The sequence below is a fragment of the Mus pahari genome, chromosome 4, assembly GCF_900095145.1.
Source record: "Mus pahari chromosome 4, PAHARI_EIJ_v1.1, whole genome shotgun sequence".
NCBI lineage: Eukaryota > Metazoa > Chordata > Mammalia > Rodentia > Muridae > Mus > Mus pahari.
Genome location: NC_034593.1, coordinates 145,079,243 through 145,100,513, shown reverse-complemented (window position 1 = coordinate 145,100,513; position 21,271 = coordinate 145,079,243). Strand labels below are relative to the sequence as shown.

Genomic DNA, 21,271 nt, shown 5'->3' with positions numbered 1-21,271 from the left:
AGAAGAGAAGAGAAAAGAAAAGAAAAGAAAAGAAAAGAAAAGAAAAGAAAAGAAAAGAAAAGAAAAGAAAAGAAAAGAAAAGAAAAAGAAAAATGGTGCAATGCTCGCATCTAACCATTTGGACCTTCCAAATGTATTAAATCCTCTCTAGGCTCTGGATAATAGCCACTGCAAATGCTAAACAATCATGCTATTTAGTAGCAAGTGGAAACTCTCAACTATTTCTTTTTATGTGATTTTTGTTTGTTTGTTTTGGTACAGTCTCCCCACATGTCTTGAGTTTGCCTAGAACTTTCTATTACTTTGTATATTTCTGATGTATGATTGATTGCAGATGACACAAGCCCACAGTACATCTAGTAAACTTTCTTGACTCTAATCATGAATTAGCCTTTTGGGGGGGGAAGGGGAATTTCAAGACAGGGTTTCTCTGTATAGCCCTGGAACTTTGTAGACCAGGCTGGCCTCAAACTCAGAAATCTGCCTGCCTCTGCCTTCCGAATGATGGGATTAAAGGCCTGTACCACCATGCCTGGTGAATCTGCCTTTTGAACATTCCCTGGAGTTTTGTTTGTTTTTTTTTTCAAGTACAGATCAATTCCTTCCCAGTCTTAAAAACCTTTTACTCTCTCTTCTTGCCTACAAGACAGAGTTTTCATGACCCTGTAACATGTGATGTCTTCCTACAGTAATCCTCTTCCTGAAAACCTGACCTTAGCACACATTTCAGTTTTTGAGTTATTCTCTCAACATGGCATACTTTTCCAAGCTTCTCTGTGAATGTGAAAGCTTTTCTCTCTTCCAGGTTCCCTCCTTTTCTTCCTTTGTGTGCTAGTGTGAGTGTGAGTGTGTGTGTGTGTGTGTGTGTGTGTGTGTGTGTGTGTGTACATCTGTGTGCACGCATGCAGAGTCCTAAGATATATGTTAGATGCCTTTCTCAATTAGTCTCTGTCTTATTTTTGAGACAGCATCTCTTGCTATACCTGGAGTTCACTGGCTCAGCCAGACCTGCTATCTGCATAGCAGATCTGTCTCTGCTCCCCTAGCACTAGGAGTGTGACCATTTGTCAGTATGCCTGGCTTCAGTATAAGTGCCAGGGATTGAACTGGGGTCTTCAGGCTTTTGCAGCAGGCCCTTTATTTACTGAACTATCTCAATACCTTTGACTTTCCTCTTTCTTGACAAATAACAACTGTTGGACAGTCTTGGGTTTTTTTCTCCTTCTTTTTGTGATATTTCCCATATGAATTTTCATGTACCTACCTATAAAGAGTATTTTTAATTGTTTCTTTGGATGTTGCCCTCACTAATGTAAAAACTTCCCTAGAGATAAAATCCTTGTTTTGACAATTATGGTGTTAAACAGTTATGATTACAGTCCTGGGAAGAAGGAAGCAGAAATGTTTTAAGTTGAAGACCAGCCTGTACTTCACAATGACAGTTCATTTCAAAATTTTAAAATGACTTTGTCTTTATCTATGTCTTCCCAGACATAGCTACCTGGCTCATGATGGTGTCTGCAATTCGTAACACAGATAGTAGCATATAAAAGAGAGTCTCAGAAATGGATAGTGAATGAGCAGAATGTTGAAACTCTAATACAGGGATCTCTGTGGCCACCATGGCCAGCAGAGTAATGATCTATGGGAAGCAAGAAAGCAGTTCAGTTCAGCATAAGTATATAAAGTTGATTCAAACTTTGGGAGTCTGACCCAGAGTAGTTTATTTTAGGTATATTTAAGCAACACATAATTTGGTGAAAACTTCCCAGGTGATAATTAACTCAGTCCCATGTGCACAATAAAGCAAACATAAATCTCTTTGAAGAACAAAGTAAATTAAATGAAGATCAGATATACTACATCAAAACTCTTTGTAAAGTTGACACCTTCCATACAGATGGGTTCTGTAGACTGATTGAGAAAATCAAACTTATGATAAAGGTCTGAGGGAGGGTCCAGTGAAATCTTACCCACAAAGATCTCACAAAGGTAAGCAGGCTATTAATATCTTCTCCCAGACTTCTGGGTGGATGACAGGCTATGTATTCCTTTCTTTGAAGGAACAATCCTGTGTATTTAACATTCCAGGTTCCCCTAGTCCTATGAGTACAAAGACCTCCTTGCCTACCATGCTCTAATTAGCAGAATAAAGTTCAGATTATAATTCTAAATATCTCTGAGGCATCTAAACCATAAGAATAATATGCAATGTTCAGTGCCCCACTGGCAACTTTGAGAACTGTTGTGCTCTGCGTTGACTCAGAATTTATCTATAACCACTGCAGTGAGATATAATTCATAGGCATTTACAACTTGGCAGATTTTTTAGCAGACTCACAATGTTCTATAAACATCATCATAACCTAACTTTAGAACATTCCCATCACCCTTAAAAGAAATCCTAAATCTTTGGCAATCTTCTCTACTTTCTGACTATAAATTTACCAGTTTTGGAGATTGCATATGAGTGTAATCTATGCTATGTGGGTTTTTTGTGACTTGCACCTTTCAAAGTTCATCTATTTTGAAGCACATTTCAACGCTTCACTCACTGTTACTGCCAAATAACATCCATTATGTGGGCAGGCCACTTTTGCCTTCCTATGCAGTCACTGAGGCAGGATTAGCTGCTGTGAATAATGTATCCATAACCATTTGGGTGCATGTGTGGTTTTATTCTGAAGAACAGGTCTAGCGGTATGTAGGTCATGTAAGGATTCTGTGTTTCCAAATGGATACACTTGTATCCATTTCCAACCAGTGTACATTTGACCAGTGCTTCCATCCACTCCCTATTGCTGTGGTGGTGTTAAAATTAATTTCACAACATTGTGGTTTTTACAGCTTCAAGAGCCTTATGAAAGTTCCCCCAACTAACCCTGAGTTTATGCACTGTCTTCAAGTCTATAGGGAAGTTAAAGATGTTGGTATACCTGGATATGTCAAAAAACAGGATAGAAACGGTTGACATGGATATTTCTGGATGTGAAGCTCTCGAGGACCTCTTACTATCATCCAATATGTTGCAACAGCTGCCTGACTCAATAGGTGAGGATGTAACTTTTTGTCATGAGTAATTATGTCAAGTGTACAGTTTTCTTTTTTGGCAGTATAACTTGTTTATGCATGTAGATAATATACTATTAGCCTGAAATTAATAAACTAGCAAATTTACCATGCAAGATCATAAAGCAATATATTATGAATACCTTAAAATGAACAGTTAACTTTAGCTACTATATCCAACTCTCTTCCTAGTAAATTAAATTAAATTAATTAAATTATCAAATATCCTGAATTGCACAGTGTTGTCTTGAAAAGTAAGAATTTAGATTTAGAGTTATTTGGTGATAGTGGGTATATTTTAACATTGGGATAACAGGAAAATAACACAAAAATGTGTGAATATAAATTAGATTCTTAATTCCATTATTTTTAAAAGATGTGTTGTCCTTAATATGTTGTAAGATGCTTGTCAGTAGGAATAATTGTAAGTATAGCTTGCACACTAGGGACTTTTATGAATTTATGAGTAAAGTTATAAAGGAATGAGTAATGAGTATTCTTTTATATTCTTCCTATTGTTTTTTAGATGTCTCAGGTAGGAGAATAAACATCAATTCTCATAACTTTGAAATGGGGATTTGAACCTATTTGCAGTAGATGTGCCATTGTATTTAGCAACTTGCTAACTTTTCTGGAAGTTAAAGGCTAAGTAGCCCAGTGGGAGGGAAACCTGATGACAGGGCAGTTTTCCTGTTCCCTTTTGCATTTTATCACCACTTTAACTGATCCTTCAGTCTGATGAAGAACACCAGCTTTAACAAAATCACACTAGTTTTTCTCATAAATTGGCTGGCTTTTTATTTACATAATCAACACATTTCCAAAAGTGTTTCTCCAACCATCAGATGTAACAGAAATCTTCATTAAACCTCTCATTTCCCAGCTGCGGCTCATGAGGTTCTGATGCAGTGAGGATATTGGACTCTGATCTGAATGTTAGTCACCTTAGATGAAACTTGTGAGCAGATGAGTACAGGAAGAGCTGGTGTGTGTGTTGCGATATTGTAGCTTGTCTGCTACAAAGAGCATTGTCTGATCACACAACAAGGTGGCAGTATTTGGCTACACCTTCAGCACCACTCCATGTAACTGAGGTATAATCATATAGGCAAATATATTGATTCAGAGTTTACCCATAGCTGCATACTCAGTGCTGAACCTGTGTATCTGGCCCCTAAGAAGAATCAATATTTATCTGATAATTTTTAAAAAATCCCACAAGTGTACAAGAAAAATGAAGTTAAATAAACATGTTAAAAATGAAAATGTGTCCACTTAAAAAGAGATAAAATTTATACCTTGTAAAGCACCAGAGGACAGGAAATTGAAAAAAATCCATACAGAAGACAAAATAAAAGAAGTTAAAGTAATCATAGAATAGAAAACAATGGGATCAAGTGTCATAAATCACTTATAAAATCGCATAGAAAAAGCAGCCCAGAAACATTAGCTACTCACTGAACTATCCTTTGTAACTCAGTAAAATTTCAGAGGAAATTGTATCTATGTATCTGCCCAGAACCTGACACAGACCAGCCTTCCTTGTTCCCCTATTGACCACCAGACATTAAAACTTTGTTCTATATCCCATTGTAGTTGACAAGCTACAATGTTGCAACACACACCACAGACACCAAGTGGATGAGAAATGGCACCTCTTCTTTTTTATTAGAACATGGATCATCTGTTGAGCCACCACAAAATTTAAAAATAATATATAATGATTTCCACAGAATTAATAAAATACAAATAAAACAAAATTTCCATTTCTGTCATGAGTCCTGCAGCTGAGAGTCAGTTGACAGAGGAGAGGCATACACAGTAAGCACTCTTACTTGTGCATGGTTCCTCCATGTGCTGCTTCCACAAAGAGTGAGATGTCCTCTATTCATTCCTCTTTCTAACTATTTTAATTTTTTTTAAAAAAGTTTTTAAATAGCAAGCGAAATTAGTAAAGGGGATACATAATCTTTAGCTTTTCAGACTATGATCACTTAGTAATTAGAGCACAGTTCTAACAGTCAAGATACCTGAATTCACGTTGCATGCCAGCTGTGTGACCTTCAAAAAGGCACATATCTCCATGCTCCATTTGCTCATCACTATATGGGAGTAGCACCACATGACCATTTTGAGGAGCTCACTAGTTAATACAATGTTATTAGAAAGGCTCTGACATACCAAATAGTCAATCAATGGCAGCTCCTGTAAGAACTTAGACTTGGGGAGTACATAGCCATTTACTTTCAAAGCACTATTACAATCTGTACAAATGCCAGATAAATGTCTATTTTAATAAAAAAAAAGCTATTTTAATGTTTGATACATTCATAATAATTATGTATCTATACAAGAATATCTACAATCACAAAAATAGTTCTCATCCTTCTTGCCAGTATCTCAAAGGAGCACATAAAAAAGATAGAGAACACAGGGAGAGCAAACACAGGGGAGGAAGAAAAGGACACAAACCTTGGTGAAGACGGCGGTCGGCCCACAATCAGAGTCTTACCAAGACTCTAAATCAGTCCAGATTAAACGCTTGGGTAGTGCAAGAGCATCAGAATGGCCCTGTGACCATAAATACACAAACTCCAGCAAAGCCAAAAGAACTGGATTTCCTCTCCTGTAAAGATCCATTTGAGAGCCATGTCTCCAATCTGTACAGAGAGCATTTGCCTGAATCCAAATCTGCCTCAAATTTCCCTCACAGTTGCTTCATACCAGAGGCCTCAGGTCTTCTGGAAAGGCATATGGTGATCTGGTTTCCTGGTTTCTGCTCAGCCTGCCATCCACCCTCAGCTTCTTGTGACCTAGCACAGAGGTAAAGATGCTCAACAACACTCCCATAGCTCCACTGATCAGCTGCATCACAGCAGTTTGATTAGGGCTGTGAGCTACAAAATATTATACTGTGATTCATGGCTCCACTCATAAACAATCTTGGGTGTCCTTTTACATCCCAGAGCTGATGTTTCAAAATATATGCTAGGGGAGCTAAAATGATTCAGGTACCTTTTAAACAGAGATGAATGGGCCAGTAGATGTTCAGACTGGTATGATAAATTTGCACAGTGTGAATGTCATGTTTCCCACATGCTATTGTTTCCAAACTGATGAATTAAGCTCCTATGTTGGGCTGGTATTTTGTTACAGGGACATGACAGTAAGTACAGTCCTTTTCACTTCTGAAGAAAATGTAACTGTACTGCAGTCTCAAGTCACCCACAGCTTTACTTCATACTTCATGTGACTTCCTCCAGCTTCAAAAAAAAAAAAATTATCAGAATACTAAAGGGGGTCACATGACACAACACTATGTCCACAAAGCATTAGTGTTAACACCAACATGCATGTGGGGACATAAACACAGAGAGAGTCATGCACAGAAACACACATACATACAAATGCATGTGTGTGCACACATGCACATGTGCATGCACAATTTCAAGATAGTTTCAGAGGATCACATCTTCATAGTGCTATATCAAAATATCCTAGAAAAACTTTGTTAGAGAAAATGGTTTAATTTTCTTAAAGTTGGCATTCCTCAAAAGATGTTTGACCATGAATTTAACATTTTTATGACAAACTTTCTGAAGAATACAGTAATCTACAGAATATATATGTAGTTCCCATATAAAGCAAAAGCTAGCCCAGTACTAATGTTCTGTTCTTTGGTTTGGCTATTTAAGCCACATTGATTTACAGGCTATATAATAGCTGGGTAAGAGGGGTGATTTTGCCAAAAGTGGTTGTTCTCCCATTACTTTGTGGTGATTGCACATTAAGGTGACAGGAGAGCACACCATAAAAAGTGTGAAGGGCACAGATTATACAGTAAGACATAAGGAGTTATGGAGCTAAGGCAATGGCTCAAGGTTAAAGTACTTGCCAGATGAGTGAGAGCTAGACTTTAGATCCCAAGCACCCAGATAAATGGTAGCCCACTTGTAATCTGAGCCTCAGAAGGTGGAGAAAGAGGATCCTAGAGCAAGCCTGCAAGCCAGATCAATAAAAATCAGCCAGGTCTGGGTAAGACAGAGATAATTGGTCTCAACAAAGAAAGAAGATATAAGAGCAATCCTAGAAGACTCCAGACACCAACCTTGGCCTCCACACACATGCACACATGCAAGCACACATACACAAAAGCATATATACTTCTCATACATACACATGAAAAAGATAGTGTTAACATTAATCCCTGGCCAGCTCTATGGAATGCATTTTAAAAAATCATACTGTTTTTGTCCCAACACAGACCATGACTCATGTGTGGTCATTTTCCAAGTCTGTAGCCATACAAAGTTCATTGCAGGACCTTCCTTACCTCTTGTTGGCTGTTACACTCTGTTTAAAACTATTTCCAGTCTGTAGCACAACAAGAAAATTAGCTATTGGTGCTTAAGAATTAATTCAATATTAAATCTTAGCTGACTCAAAATGTTTCTACTAGTCCATTTGCCGACAGGAAAAGGAGATGTGAGTGCATCTCTTGACAAGTATGTGAACTTTTCTTCTCTGATGTTATTTACTCCCATTGACATGTGAATTTTTACAAAACCCCAAAGCTAGTCTGTGTTCTATTTGTGTGTTGTAATATGCAGAACATGGCCAATCAGAACACCATGTATTCATGACTGATCCACTGATTTCCTTCTATGCCATTTCCTGCTCTGAGGTATTAATAAAATTTATTCTCTGTTTTAGGATTGCTGAAAAAGTTAACAACTCTAAAAGTAGATGACAATCAACTTACAATGCTACCCAACACAATTGGAAAGTAAGTACCCAAACCAGCCCATCAGCTTGGGTGTGACAAGAAATATCAGAACATAGCTGCAGATTCTTCATTTATATTGTATTTCATTTGGTTGATGTTTGTATACATCTTTATACATACTTTATATCTGACCACTGAATCAGCTACTACTATAAAACATAATGAAAAATAGCCAATCATGAACCTTTCTCAAGCAAGTGACTATCAGATCTGCAATTACACTGTTAATAGTATTTTCCAGAAAGTATCTGATTTTTTTATACTTAGTAGCAGATATAAATTCAATTAATAGTTCTTGTAAAAGGGAATCAAGTTTTTAAATCCTGGTAATGTGTATATATTGAAATTACACTCTAATGATTTGGTATATATAGAAGCTTGATATATTTTTCAATTTTGCTTATCCAACATTGAAAAAAATGAAAAACAAAAAACTTGGGCTGGGTAGATGGTTTAGCAGTTAAGAGCACTGACTGCTTTTCTAGAGGTTCTTTCAATTGCCAGCAATGGTTCACAACCATCTGTAATGGAATCCGATGCCCTCTTCTGGTGTGTCTAAAGACAGCAACAGTGTATTCATATATATATAAAAACTCGATTATAACATCTCAACATTGCCTTAAAGGGTAAAACATATTGTACATTTTTTTATTAACTGATTTGAACTTAAATTGCTAAAAGCATTTAGTTTACAATATGTTAACAACTATGTATGTTCTATGTTTCACTGGCATGGATTTTATTGACAATATATGAAATGAGATATTAGAACAAGACATCTCCAGCATGAAGTCATGTGGGATCATTCTTGCAAGGGCATTCCATCAGGTTTTGGCCTCCTCTTCCTGGTGTGGAGTATATAAGCCCTTTCACATGACAGAGTTAAGTATACTCAAGGAAAAAAAAAGTCAGTTTAAAAAAAAAAAAGCTGTGTTTATTACTATTAAGGATACTTGACAGAGCCAGCACCACTACAGGATAGATGGTGAATTTATCCCTGCCTTTTCTTGTCCTATCTATCTTCAACCAAGTGGATAAGCAGACATTTGTCTGGAAAGTTTTACCTCCAAAGAGTGAACAATTCAAAAATTTAAATTTACGCATTCTATTTTGGAGACCAGTAAACGCCTCAAACACTGACAAAATATCCAGACCATCCAGTATGCTTCTGTGGTTGCTTCCATTTCTCCTAGCAGAGAGATATGTGGTTCTTTGAGGTTTGAATAAAAGCAATTTTCCTTATCAGTTTTATTTTCCTCAAACTTCACTTCCCAATTATATGCTTAGGCACTGAACTTTCTTCACTGGGTCAAATGCAAGGGAACTGAATTCAAAGTCATTTATCACCAAAGGCTGTGATTGGCATTTTGCCTACAACTTTGCATTTTTTATACAAACTAATTCCTTAATTTTTTTTTGAAGACAAAATTAAGAGGTTGGATAAGACAAGGGTGGGCACAGGAGAACTGCTTTCTCAGCAGGAAAAGACACCTGGCTTTAGTCTCCCAGAGAAGTAGCCCCTGCCTGTAGGTGTGGTTCTCACCCTCTGTTGGCCTCTTATGGCCTGAGGGATAAACTAGGTTCTAGAGTCTGGTTTAATCCCAGACATACTTAGGACCAGTTCCTGCCCAAGATGGCAGTCAACACCCTAAGTTTCTGCATCTGCCCAGTGAAAGATTTGTCTCACACTAGTTGATATAGGACTATGCCTCTCTACCTCCTTCCCAGCAGTCAGGTAATGTTGCACACACTCAACTAGAGTTGGCCTTTGAGCTTAGTCACCATCAGCATTCACTCAGGTTTCTTGACTTACAAATGAGGAGAAACCTGAGCTGGTCAAATGGTGACTCAATACAGGCATTTATACTACTGTGTTTAAAAGGACCAGACTCATGATCACCAGTCAGCCATCAGCTCTTAAGTTGATTGGTAGGTAGTAAATAAAGCAACACAATATCTACAAGTACCAACAAGATAGAGCACTGAGTCTCCAGGTTGAAACTGCAGGTTCTTATGAAATTCTCAGATACCACAAAGCCAGAAGAAACACTTGTGCTGGATGAAAGAAGCAATATCTAAGAGCTGAACAGGGCAGGTGCCTCCTTAAAGGAAACCTGGTACTTTAACTGACTGTTACATACATTGCTTTTGATCACCATGGACTGTGTATACACAGAGATTCACTCTCGGGCTACTGTAACTAGTTGGTCGAGTGTCCTTAGGACCAGGCACCACCTCTAGTAGCTCACAAGACAATGACCATGAAGAAGTCTAATTTATGATGAAAGGATAAAGGTGCTGTTCTAGAAAAATGTGTTCTGAAGAGTACGTGAAGAGTCACAGCTGAGAAAGCAGAGTGCCTAGAAGTCCATGGTCACAGGCTTTTGCCCTCTAGTATACATTCTCAATACCACTTCCAGGCTTTGCTGTCACACGTGACACTTCCCCTACTGTACACCTCAGGAACCAAAAAACACTATCATCCACCATTACCCTCTCTAGTCCTAGACTCCCTTTCTGGTGTCAGAGTACTATGTACAGTAGCCACTTGTGCTGGTCCATCATTATGAGAAAATCAACTTAAAAGAGGAAGTTTGTTTTGGCTGTCTGCATCAGTGGGCTCAATGAATGGTCACATGGCTCTGTGCTCTGATCCTGTGATGCAGCAGAACAGTGTGAGTGTCAGAAAAGCAAAGCTGCATAACTCACAGTAGCTCAGAAGCAGAGTGAGAGAAGCAGAAAGGGGACAACATACTCTTGAATATTCCCCACATGGACTCACCTCCTAAAGCTTCTACCACCTCAGTCACCCATTAGTCTCTAGATCTATCCATGCATAAGTCAATTTACAGGGTTAGAACCCCCATGATCCAGCTGCTTCCCAGAGCTCTGTCACTAATACACTACACGAGGATGCAGCCTTTAGCAATTTGGAGGAACATTTCATATCCAACCATAAATACCACCCTCCTTGCCTCCCTGGGATACAAAATGTAGGCTTTGCCCCACAACTTCCTGAAGAACTATAGGCAGTTAGTGGTTGCTGGGGGAAATAGAGACATTATTTTCAGTGTCATTTTCTGATAAGTTGTCCATACTTCTGCAATGACAGGGTTACCCATGCTTCTGTAGACATCCCAAATTAAACTTCATGGTTCACAAAGGGAAGAGAGGGGAAGAAAGAAGATGTGCAGGCTTTGATGATACAGATTTTATGCCAGTTACTGGAGAAACTAGCAGTTAATGTTATCAAGTTAAGAACACACTTGATAAAAATACATAAGCACAAGTTACACTGGCCTGATCATGACAACTGACACACATCAGTCTCACTGCTCTTCCTGTTTCTAGGCTCCCCTGGTTCTCAACTTCCATTGAGACAAACTTTGTCTGACTCCTTGGTCGTGTCTTACATATTACCCGGAACAGTCTCTACTACTTTTCCTAAGACTTACTGCTTTGCATCTTGTAAGTCTGTGCCTTTAGACTGCATCATCCACCACAGGCTCCTGGGAATCCTGTTTGATAGACAAACTCTGGTCTAGTAGGAATAATAGGGCTTAGAGTTCTGTACCAATAGCAGTTGTCTAGGAGACATCTGATACACAGACAGCCCTGGGTCTCAAGGTTCTAGACCTGACTTTAAACACCACCTGCTTGTGATTCCCTTACACTCCTTACCAAAATGTCCACCATAAAATATTCTTTCTCCCTGTGGTTCCTTCATGGAACTGCTGCCAAGCCTGGCTTTTACATTCCATTCCTCACAGTTTATTACAGCTTATTTTATAGATTATCTTACTCTTCAGTTCTAATTCATAAATTGTATAATGAATCTCAATTAAGGTATTTTTTTTAAATCCCAGCTCCAAAATTGTATAAAGCTTCTACAAATGATGGCGTCTAATTTAGTTTTAGTAAATTGTTTCTCTGGAGTTCTCTGTGGATCTGTGCTAGTTGTTAAGAGGTAGAGAGTATCAAGCTGAAAGAGTGGGTAATGGATGTGACTTTTTATTTAGAACTCTAATGTTCTGACTTTTCGCTAATTGCCTTGACTCAGAATGAAAATACAAAATGGAAAAAAAAATGGGAAAATTATGCAAGTGAAGTGGGTGCCAGGTTAACGCATACTTAATTTTCTTTTCGCTAAAATTGGTAACTCTCCTAAAAGTGTGAAAGATACTTACCAGAGATAAATGGGAACACTTAATTCAAAGGTCGATGGCTGGGTTTACAGGGGCAGAGGTTGAGAATTCCATCACAATAACTCGTTTTTCAGAGACTTTTAGTGTTATTATATTCCTTTGATTATTGTTTCAGGGGAAAAATAAGGAAAGTGTCAGGAGATTGGACTAACTCCTCTAAAACTAACTTGAAAATCAGTACTGACTACGATAGGAATAAAACAATGGCACTCCTTCTCCAGGGTTCTGGGTTAGTTTTGTTGAGGGGGTTTTTGTTTTACTTGGTTTGGTTTGGTTTGGTTTGGTCTGGTCTGGTCTGGTCTGGTCTGGTCTGGTCTGGTCTGGTCTGGTCTAGTTTGGTTTGATTCAGGAAAATGTACTTACTTTGCATGTAAGGGTAATTCAGGGCTGGAGAAATGACTCAGTCAGTAAAGAGGCTGCCAGCCAAGCATGAAGGTCTGACCTCATCATTCCCAAGAAAAATGCTCTGTTTTCCCTTGGGAATGCACTGATGATGTGTCTCTTCATCTCCTTGGAGCAATAGCCCCACTGAGGTCTGAAACATACACATATGCATTTTGATGGCTGTAGAGTCTGTACCTAGCAATGCAGTCTTTATCAGAGTGTTCTTTTCAGGTCTGGCTAGCAGCTGCTATGTTATTATGGCCATGTGACATCTCCTTTGCCCAAGGGAGTGTGAAGATGTTCTCTCATCAGTCTTTTGGCTGTATCTAATTCCATCACCTCCCAAAAGCCCATGTCCCAATCCCATGACATTGGGCAGGGCAGAACATCAACACACAAGTTTTGGAAGAAAATAACTATTCAATCTACAATAGACACATTTAAAGTATAGTGTTAATAGATGAGATGTGTAGTATTTCCCAGGCTTTTGTGTATATCTGTATGTGTATGTATATATGTATATGTGTATAAAAGTGTGTGAGGGTGCACATGCTTGTATGTACACTTGCATGTGAAAGCCACAAGACAAGTCTTTTTATATAGGTGTTGGAGATCCACATTCAACTCCTCATATTTGAATAGTAAACTTTACCCACTGAGCTATTAACTCAGTCATCTAGTCTTTTATAGTTTATTCAGGAATAAACTGTTCAGCGCCATGGAACAACCAAGAATCACTTGATAACAAGGACATGTGTTTTATCACTATGTGAACATCATAGAGACACTTCCTTCCACAAGTGCAACACTGAACTTTTGAAGAAGCTGAAGGAATACCCTCCAAAATACTGATAAAAAGCATTGCCTAGTAAACACTTTACACAGTAGACTGTTTACTGTCCTTATCAGGAGTGTCTGCTGTACAGCTTTGCATGTGTTGCATTCTGTGTGACTGGCAGCACAGTAGGTCTGTCTACACCAGCATTACCATGCATCCAAGTACAATCATACTATATGTGTTAGGGTGCCATCAAGCTTCATTTTGTTGTTTTTGTTTTGTTGTTTCATTTGTTTTGTGTGTGAAGGCCAGTCACATGGCTTCACACATGGCAGACAAGAGCTCTGCAATGGAGCCACTCTCCCAAGTTTAGTAGTAAAAATCCTTCAGCCCCATTATCATCTTTCCAAACCACTGTCATAATTCCATCTAACATAACTCACTGAAAGAAGGCTGCTCTGCACTGCCATGTTTGATTACAAGTAGAAGGTATTAGAGAAATTTGAAGTGCACAAATTAAGCAAATTGTCCAAATGATAGATGCCTTCACATGCATTCACAGGTTATTGAAAAAAGCAGAAAAAGTAATCACATGGAATTCACTGGTGATATTAAAACACATAAAAATTTAAAGTACAAAGGTTATTATGATACCTATGAGGCACATCTATCTCTCCTACTGCCCCCACCAGGCCATAGCATCTTACTATAGCTAAACTGAAATTGTACATACTTACTCCCACATGCATGAAATATTTCTGTAGCTTTGACTGGTCAGACAATGCTTTAGTATTGTTTAGTGTCATTTGGAGCATGTGGAATTTCATTATTTAAAAAAAAAAGTGGAGAGGCAGTAGTTTGCATTCTGTTGATAATTTCTCATGCAATCTGAAATACCTTTTCACAATCTTTCTCTTAAATCAATCTAATTGGCTTCCTGGAGAGCAAAGAAAGTGAAAGCTTGTCGCTGCTCTGGAGGGGTGACAATGTTGTGTGGTGTCTGTGTAATGATAGGAACTGCTGGGATATGGAGAGTACTTCTAGAAAACACAGCCTCCTCCTCAGATTAGCCAAACCCAACTCAGATGGGAATGTAGACCTGAAAATGAATAGGTGTCTTCCATTAACAATAGAGAATTAATCTGACTGAAGTCTGTTAATGTCTTGTCACTATTTTGAATCAGCTCCACAAGTTACCAAAGCTTAGTGGGAACATAAAGGATGGAATCTAAGACTTAATCCCTAGGCCAAATTAAAGTGAATTGATTTATAATATCTGAAATAAGAATAATGGAAATCACATTTTTTTTTCTTGTATGAAGAATTAGGATTTAAGAAAGAATAAGTGGGGGGGGGCTGGAGAGATGGCTCAGTGGTTAAGCAAACTGACTGCTCTTCCAGAGGTTCTGAGTTCAAATCCCAGCAACCACATGGTGGCTCACAGCCATCCATCACGAGATCTGACGCCCTCTTCTGGAGTGTCTGAAGATAGCTACAGTGTACTTACATATAATAATAAATAAATAATTTTTTTTTAAAAAAAAAGAATAAGTGGAAAGGTAGAAGGGCCATCTGAGAAAGGACGGGTGGGAAGAGCAAAAAGGGGTGAATATGTTTTACATACATGTATGAGCATGTCATGATGAACCCATTATTGAATACAACTAATGAACAGTTAAGAGAAACACATTTTAAAAAGTAGAACAAAATTAAATCAATGTCCCTCTTGCCCTAGAAGGGCTTGGTGGGTTTTACTTCATTCCTGTTCACTTTGACCCTACAGACCTGGCTAAGCTCTACTAGCACCTCTACTACCCAGTTATAAAATTGACAATTGACCAGATAGATACCCCTCTGCTGCTCGTAAGTGGGTAAGGACTACAGCTTCAGTCACTGTCTGAACCTTGGTCTCTGCCCTGGGCTAAACTAACACATTCACACCAAGTCTGAGTCTTTTACATCTGTAGTCTCTCCTCCTCCTCCTCCTCCTCCTCCTCCTCCTCCTCCCTCTGATCTCCCTCCCCCCCTCCTTCTCTCTATCCAAACAATCTGCAGATATATTAAATTCTTCATAAATAGACTTAGTTTATGTGTTTCTCACAAACTACTAAACAATTCTTGATAATTTATTAGCAGTTTTATTTCATGAAATAGCCAAATTTAACTAAGTCAATTTCCCTTAACATCTGCATGTTTCAGGAAAAGATTGTTCAGGCTTCGTTTCCTCGGTATGCTTTCTAGTGACTGCTGTGTAGTGTTAATGGAGTCTGACCTGTATAGATTGGGTGTTGCCCATTTGAGTTCACTCAGCTCTCAAGGACCACATTACTGTTAAGAGTTAAAGATACATTAAGATGAAGCTCAAAATCATTTGTTCCTGTATTAGTATCTACATTCATTATAGCCTCACTAGTCATAAATAACATTAAAGTGGATTATAGATTCTCTATGTGATATGTCAACTTCTATAAATAAAGTTTTATTGGCACAAAAAAAGTAAAGTTATAGACATAGATTTCTACTGTCATTTTGGTCTGTTCTTTATACTTAATTTTTATTAATACCAGTAGTACCTGATAAAATGTGATGACTGATTTTATACAAGAGCCTGTATTAAAACACCTTTAGTGACTTTAACCAGATAATCATTAATAAAATAAGCTGGCATTATGTGTTATGGGTTTAAATCTTAGGGATTTTAGAGGTCATTGAGGAATGAGAATTTGAGCCCATCAGTTCTACTTCATAATCCAAAGATCTCAAATAATTGTCAGGCTCTTAATTCATTCTGTCTACTACTGCACAGGGGCAAAGACTGGTATCTTTTCAATAAAAGAATTCTCCAATTTTATGCTAGCATGGTACTATTTTTTAAGTGCTTTTCCTATGGTATTTTGAACAAAGAACAAGACTGATAACTGAAATCTGTGGTCTTTTACCACAGAAAATAGTTCTTCAGTTGTCAGTAGAACCAAATTGAGGTGCTAAGATTTAAATGAATTCACACCCATTTTTCTTTAGTTAAAATCATAAGACACAGATAAAGGCTTAGTCGCACAGACTGCCCTCCAACCGGGGATCAATCACAAACCCTGACTAACCACTTGTAAACAGGTAGTTCTTGGAATTGGGACCACTGTTTTGGGGGTTTTTGTTGTTGTTTTGTTTTGTTTTGTTTTTCATAGAATGACTCAGAGAAATTAGAAAATGGCTGTAAGTTATATTGCAAGGGCACAGATGAGAAGCCACATGAGAATGTGTGCAGGGAAATGTATTTTCAAAGGGACGCAGACTCTAGTGCCTCTTTGTCACACCTCTTCCAATAGCTTCATGTGGTCAGCAGTTGGAAGCTCTATGAACCTTGTCCTTTTGGCATTTTACTGAGACTTTATTTTGTAAACATAATTGATTAGGTTATGGCCTTTGGTGATCAGATCAACTTTGGCTTCTTTCCCCTCCCCAGAGGTCAAGAGTGGCTGGACATTCCAACCCTAAAATCACATGGTTAACTTATAAGTTCTCAGTCATAAGTCTTCTTATTAGTACACAAAAAGACACCTTGCCTTTGACCATACCAAGAGTTTTAAGAGTTCTGTGCCTGGAGCTGGTTGGATATCAGAATATCAGATATATCTTTCTCAGCACAAATTACATTATAACTGGGCCCATAGGAATGATCATGCATTTTGACACTGTGCATGACTTTTCAACAAAAACTCTTTCTTTTATCTGTCTGTTGTGAAATTAAATACTCTAGCAGAAAATCATGAATGTATAACAAAATGGGAAAAATAGTAAGACTGATATTTACTTAGTACATGGTCATTAAGAACATTGAGAATTGAAGATTCATTTTGCTTTGTGAAAATTTACCAGGAAGACATTGACCAGCAAGTTTTGATATACATGATAAACATACTAACATATTTCTTTTCCTTGATGGATTACTATCATCCTTAAGAAGTTTGGATCACCAGGTGTAATGGTGCACACTTTTAATCCCAGCACTGAGAGGTAGAGGCAGGTGGATCTCAATGAGTTCAGGCCAGACTGGCCTACAGAGCTAGTTCCAGAACAGCTGGAGCTATGCAGAGAAACCCAGTTTAAAAAAAAAAAAAAAAGAGGAAGAGAAAAGAGAAAGTAGTAGTTGTTGTTGTTGTTGTTGATGTTGTTGTTGTTGCTGCTGTTGATGTTTGGATCCGTTTCCAAACGTTGATTCTCTGTGGTCTCATTGTTATGATATATCTTAGACATTCCCTACCTCACCAGCACTTCTTCTGGGTCATTTCCTCTGAAATGTAGGTTACATTGCCCTCATGAAGAGCCTCTGACAGCCTACCTAGGGTTCTACAATGGTGTCAACATTCCTCTGTTTAATTATTTCTCCTGTAGATCTGTTCAAATCTTGCAGTTATTTCCACTGTGCTAGAAATTTCTGTTGTACTACACTCAAATTTGGGAGATGGTGTATGCTCATGTGAATGCCACTACATTTGTGGGGAAATGCAAGCATGTGTGTCCATGTGAAGACCAGTCAATTCTAGGTGCCTTTCCTCAGAAGTTGTGCACCACATGACTATGAGTGCCATGCTTGGGACTGGGACAAAATCAAGAGTTATGCCCATTTGAAGGCATTGTCTCTTATTCTGTTTCAAATGCCAATCACGGACAGGGAAAGGCCCATTACTTCAAGGGGCACCAAAATCTGAGCCATTGTGTAAAACTTGGTATATTTTAAATACTGTGTTATTCAAACAGCATACACCTCCATGCTGGTCATGTCTTCCTGACAGATGGGATGATGGATTCAAGCAAGCTGTGTGCCATTGCATCCCCCCAGATTTGCTGCTCTGTGTGGCTGGGAGCATGTTCCTTGCTCTCTGTAAGCCTCAATTTCACCATCTGTAAAATGACTTTTAAAGGTAGATATTATATTCACTTATTAAAAGTGGAGCTATTAATGGAGCCTAGTCTCTAAGGCACTTAGTAAAATCTGAAGCAGCTCACCCTTGATTCCATCTTTTTCTCTGTTCCCCTCACCTTCTGTCCCTCCAGGTGCTCAATCCAAGCCTCCTGTTGTCAACACCACCTAAGTTGTAAACTATCTTTTGTGTCGTCCTGAGGGTTGCAGATAAATGACAAATGCAGTCATGTATGTGGTGGCATTTGATCCTTTCCACTGTACTCACTAACTAGATTGATTTATACATTATTGTGCCATTCTAGTTTAATAATCTTTGGTGAATTTGGACATGTGGCTTTTTCAAACCTCTTTTTTTCCTTATCATGTAACCTTTAGGATGTCTATCTCTGTGTTTTAACTTCTCAGCTTATCTTTATTAGAAGAATTTGACTGCAGCTGCAACGAGCTGGAGTCCCTCCCTCCCACCATTGGTTACCTGCACAGCCTGCGAACATTAGCGGTTGATGAGAATTTCCTCCCAGAGTTGCCGAGAGAAGTGAGAAGCAAGCTTGTTTCTATCAATTAACTGTCAATGAATCTGTTTTGAAATGTAATCCTAGCAGGTGCAATCGCAGGATAGATTTATGAGTTGAACTGAGAAAATATGTAGGCATTGCCTATCTGTTTATGTATGTAGATGTATGCTAATTGCTTTTTTGAGTTATGAACTCCATATGATGTATGGACTAAATTTTGCAAGTAAAGAAAAGTAAAATATGTTTATCAATGCTAAGGGATGCAATTTCGGATCATTTATTTACTTTACTTTTAGGAATAGTTATACATAGAAGTCAGGATAATTGCATCTCTACTTCTGAAGTAAAGCAGGTTTTTATTATGTCTGTGAGGCTTGATGTTTCTTATAGCTATTTTAGTTTCTGGTTACATGAAGAGATTCTTTTAATTTTTATCTCTAAACTGAATTTTATTTATTAATGTCCAGAAAAAATGTAAAGTATATTTTTAATTTAAAACTTTCTACTACAGATTTCCACAATGATAGAATAATATGTCATTATTTTAGAATAAAACATTATTAGTAAAAATGGCAAGTACCACATAATATGACATAAAATTAGATTTTCTGAGGAATTATCAAGAGCATCATTGAATACGTGTGCTGTCTGGTTTTAAACAGATTAGTAATCATGTAGAAAAATAACATGATTTGTGAAAACTACAGAGCTACCAAATGTTTGAACATTTACATTATTAAGAAAATTATTTTTAATATATGAAAGAATATAAGATACATGTTACTGTCATATTTAAAGGCACACACCATTGTAAAGAGCAATATTATAAAAGCATAAGGCAATAAGTACACCACATTACATATGTTAAGAGTCATTAAAATGATAAAGGCATCTCTAGGCTAACTGTGATGGTACACTCCTACTATCCCAGTGCTCAGGGGACAGATACAAGAGGATCACCTTGAGATCAGGCCAGCTTGACAAATATTGTGAATCTTGGGTTAGCATGGACTACAGTGTGAAACATTGTCTCAACGAGAGAGAGAAAGGAAGAGAGAGAGAGAAAGAGAATGAGAGAGAGCTAAATTGTTTTGAACACTAGAGAAACTAATATGCAGTAACAGTTCTTTGTGATTCTTTTCTATACTTTTTCTATACTAAGTACACATTTATTTGTTTGAGAATTCTGTACAAGAGACAGTACAACATTATAAACACCACTTCCTTTTGCCACCTGCAGATTGGAAGCTGTAAGAATGTCACTGTTATGTCTCTACGCTCCAATAAGCTAGAATTCCTTCCTGAAGAAATTGGGCAGATGCAGAGACTGCGTGTCTTAAATCTAAGTGATAATAGGTACGTAAATTACTTGATAAAAGTAAGTTATGAAGCCAAATGTTGAAGCCAGATGTGGTGGTACAGCCCTTTAATCCCAACACCCAGGAGGCAGAGACAGCTGGATCTCTGTGAGTTGTAGGCCAACCCGGTCTGCATAGTGACAGATAAGAATATCTAGTCAATTCTGATCCAAAGCCACAGGTTAGCCATTTGCAGCAAGTAATGAGTCACATTCTGAGTAAAAGAGACAAAAAATATAAGGTGAGCCCCCTTCTTATGAAGAAACAAAAATTAAACTACAATTCACAGAGATCCTCACAGAGACCTTCCTTCCATCCCCCCTTCCCTTCTCCTCTGAGAGAGTGTCTTCCCAGGTATTCGCCCACCCTGGCACATCAAGTCTCTGCCAGGGTAGACACATCCTCTGTCACTGAGGCCAGATGTTGGGGGGGACCACATAGAGACTGAGCTGCACATCTGCTATATATGTGCCAGGGTCTTGTTCAAGCCCATGTGTGTTCTTTGGTTGTTGGTTAAGTCTCTGCAAGCTCCCAGAGGTCCAGGCTAGTTGACTCTTGGACCTTCTGTGGGGTTCCCCTCCCCTTCAGGGCTTTCAATACTTCCCCCAACTCTTCCATAAATGCCCCAACCTCCCTTCAGTATTTGGCTGTGAGTATCTGCATCTGTTTCCATCAGCTGCTGGGTGGATGTCTTAGTCAGGGTTTCTATTCCTGCACAAACATCATGACCAAGAAGCAGTTTGGGGAGGAAAGGGTTTATTCGGCTTACATTTCCATACTGCTGTTGATCACCAAAGGATGCAGGACTGGAACTCAAGCAGGTCAGAAAGCAGGAGCTGATGCAGAGGCCATGGAGGGATGTTCTTTACTGGCTTGTCTCCACTGGCTTGCTCAGTCCACTCTCTTATAGAACCCAAGACTGCCAGCCCAGAGATGGCACCACCCACAAGGGGCNCTCCCCACTTGATCACTAATTGAGAAAATGCCTTACAGCTGGATCTCATGGAGGCACTTCCCCAACTGAAGCTCCTTTCTCTTGATAACTCCAGCTGTGTCAAGTTGACACAAAGCTATCCAGTACAGTGGAGCTCTTAGAAGACAGTTATGCTAGGCTCTTGTCTGTAAGCATAAGAGTATCTATCATTAGTAGTGTCAGGGATTGGCTCTCGCCCACGGGATGTGCTTCACGTTAGACTAGTTATCGGGTGGTCATTCCTTCAATCTCTACTCCATCTTTGTCCCTGCATTTCTT

At 38.5% G+C, this 21,271-nt stretch overlaps 1 protein-coding gene across 15 annotated transcripts in view; it reads left to right on the top strand.

Moving 5' to 3' along the window:
* Window positions 1-21,271, top strand: part of Lrrc7 (leucine rich repeat containing 7) — a 444,829-nt gene that overhangs the window by 329,757 nt on the left and 93,801 nt on the right. For all 15 annotated transcript variants that reach the window (XM_021197138.2, XM_029537669.1, XM_029537671.1 and 12 more), the window contains 4 exons: window positions 2,907-3,051; window positions 7,783-7,855; window positions 18,552-18,681; window positions 19,902-20,017. In XM_021197138.2, the coding sequence (XP_021052797.1) occupies window positions 2,907-3,051; window positions 7,783-7,855; window positions 18,552-18,681; window positions 19,902-20,017 (464 nt within the window). The remainder of the gene's footprint in view (window positions 1-2,906; window positions 3,052-7,782; window positions 7,856-18,551; window positions 18,682-19,901; window positions 20,018-21,271) is intronic.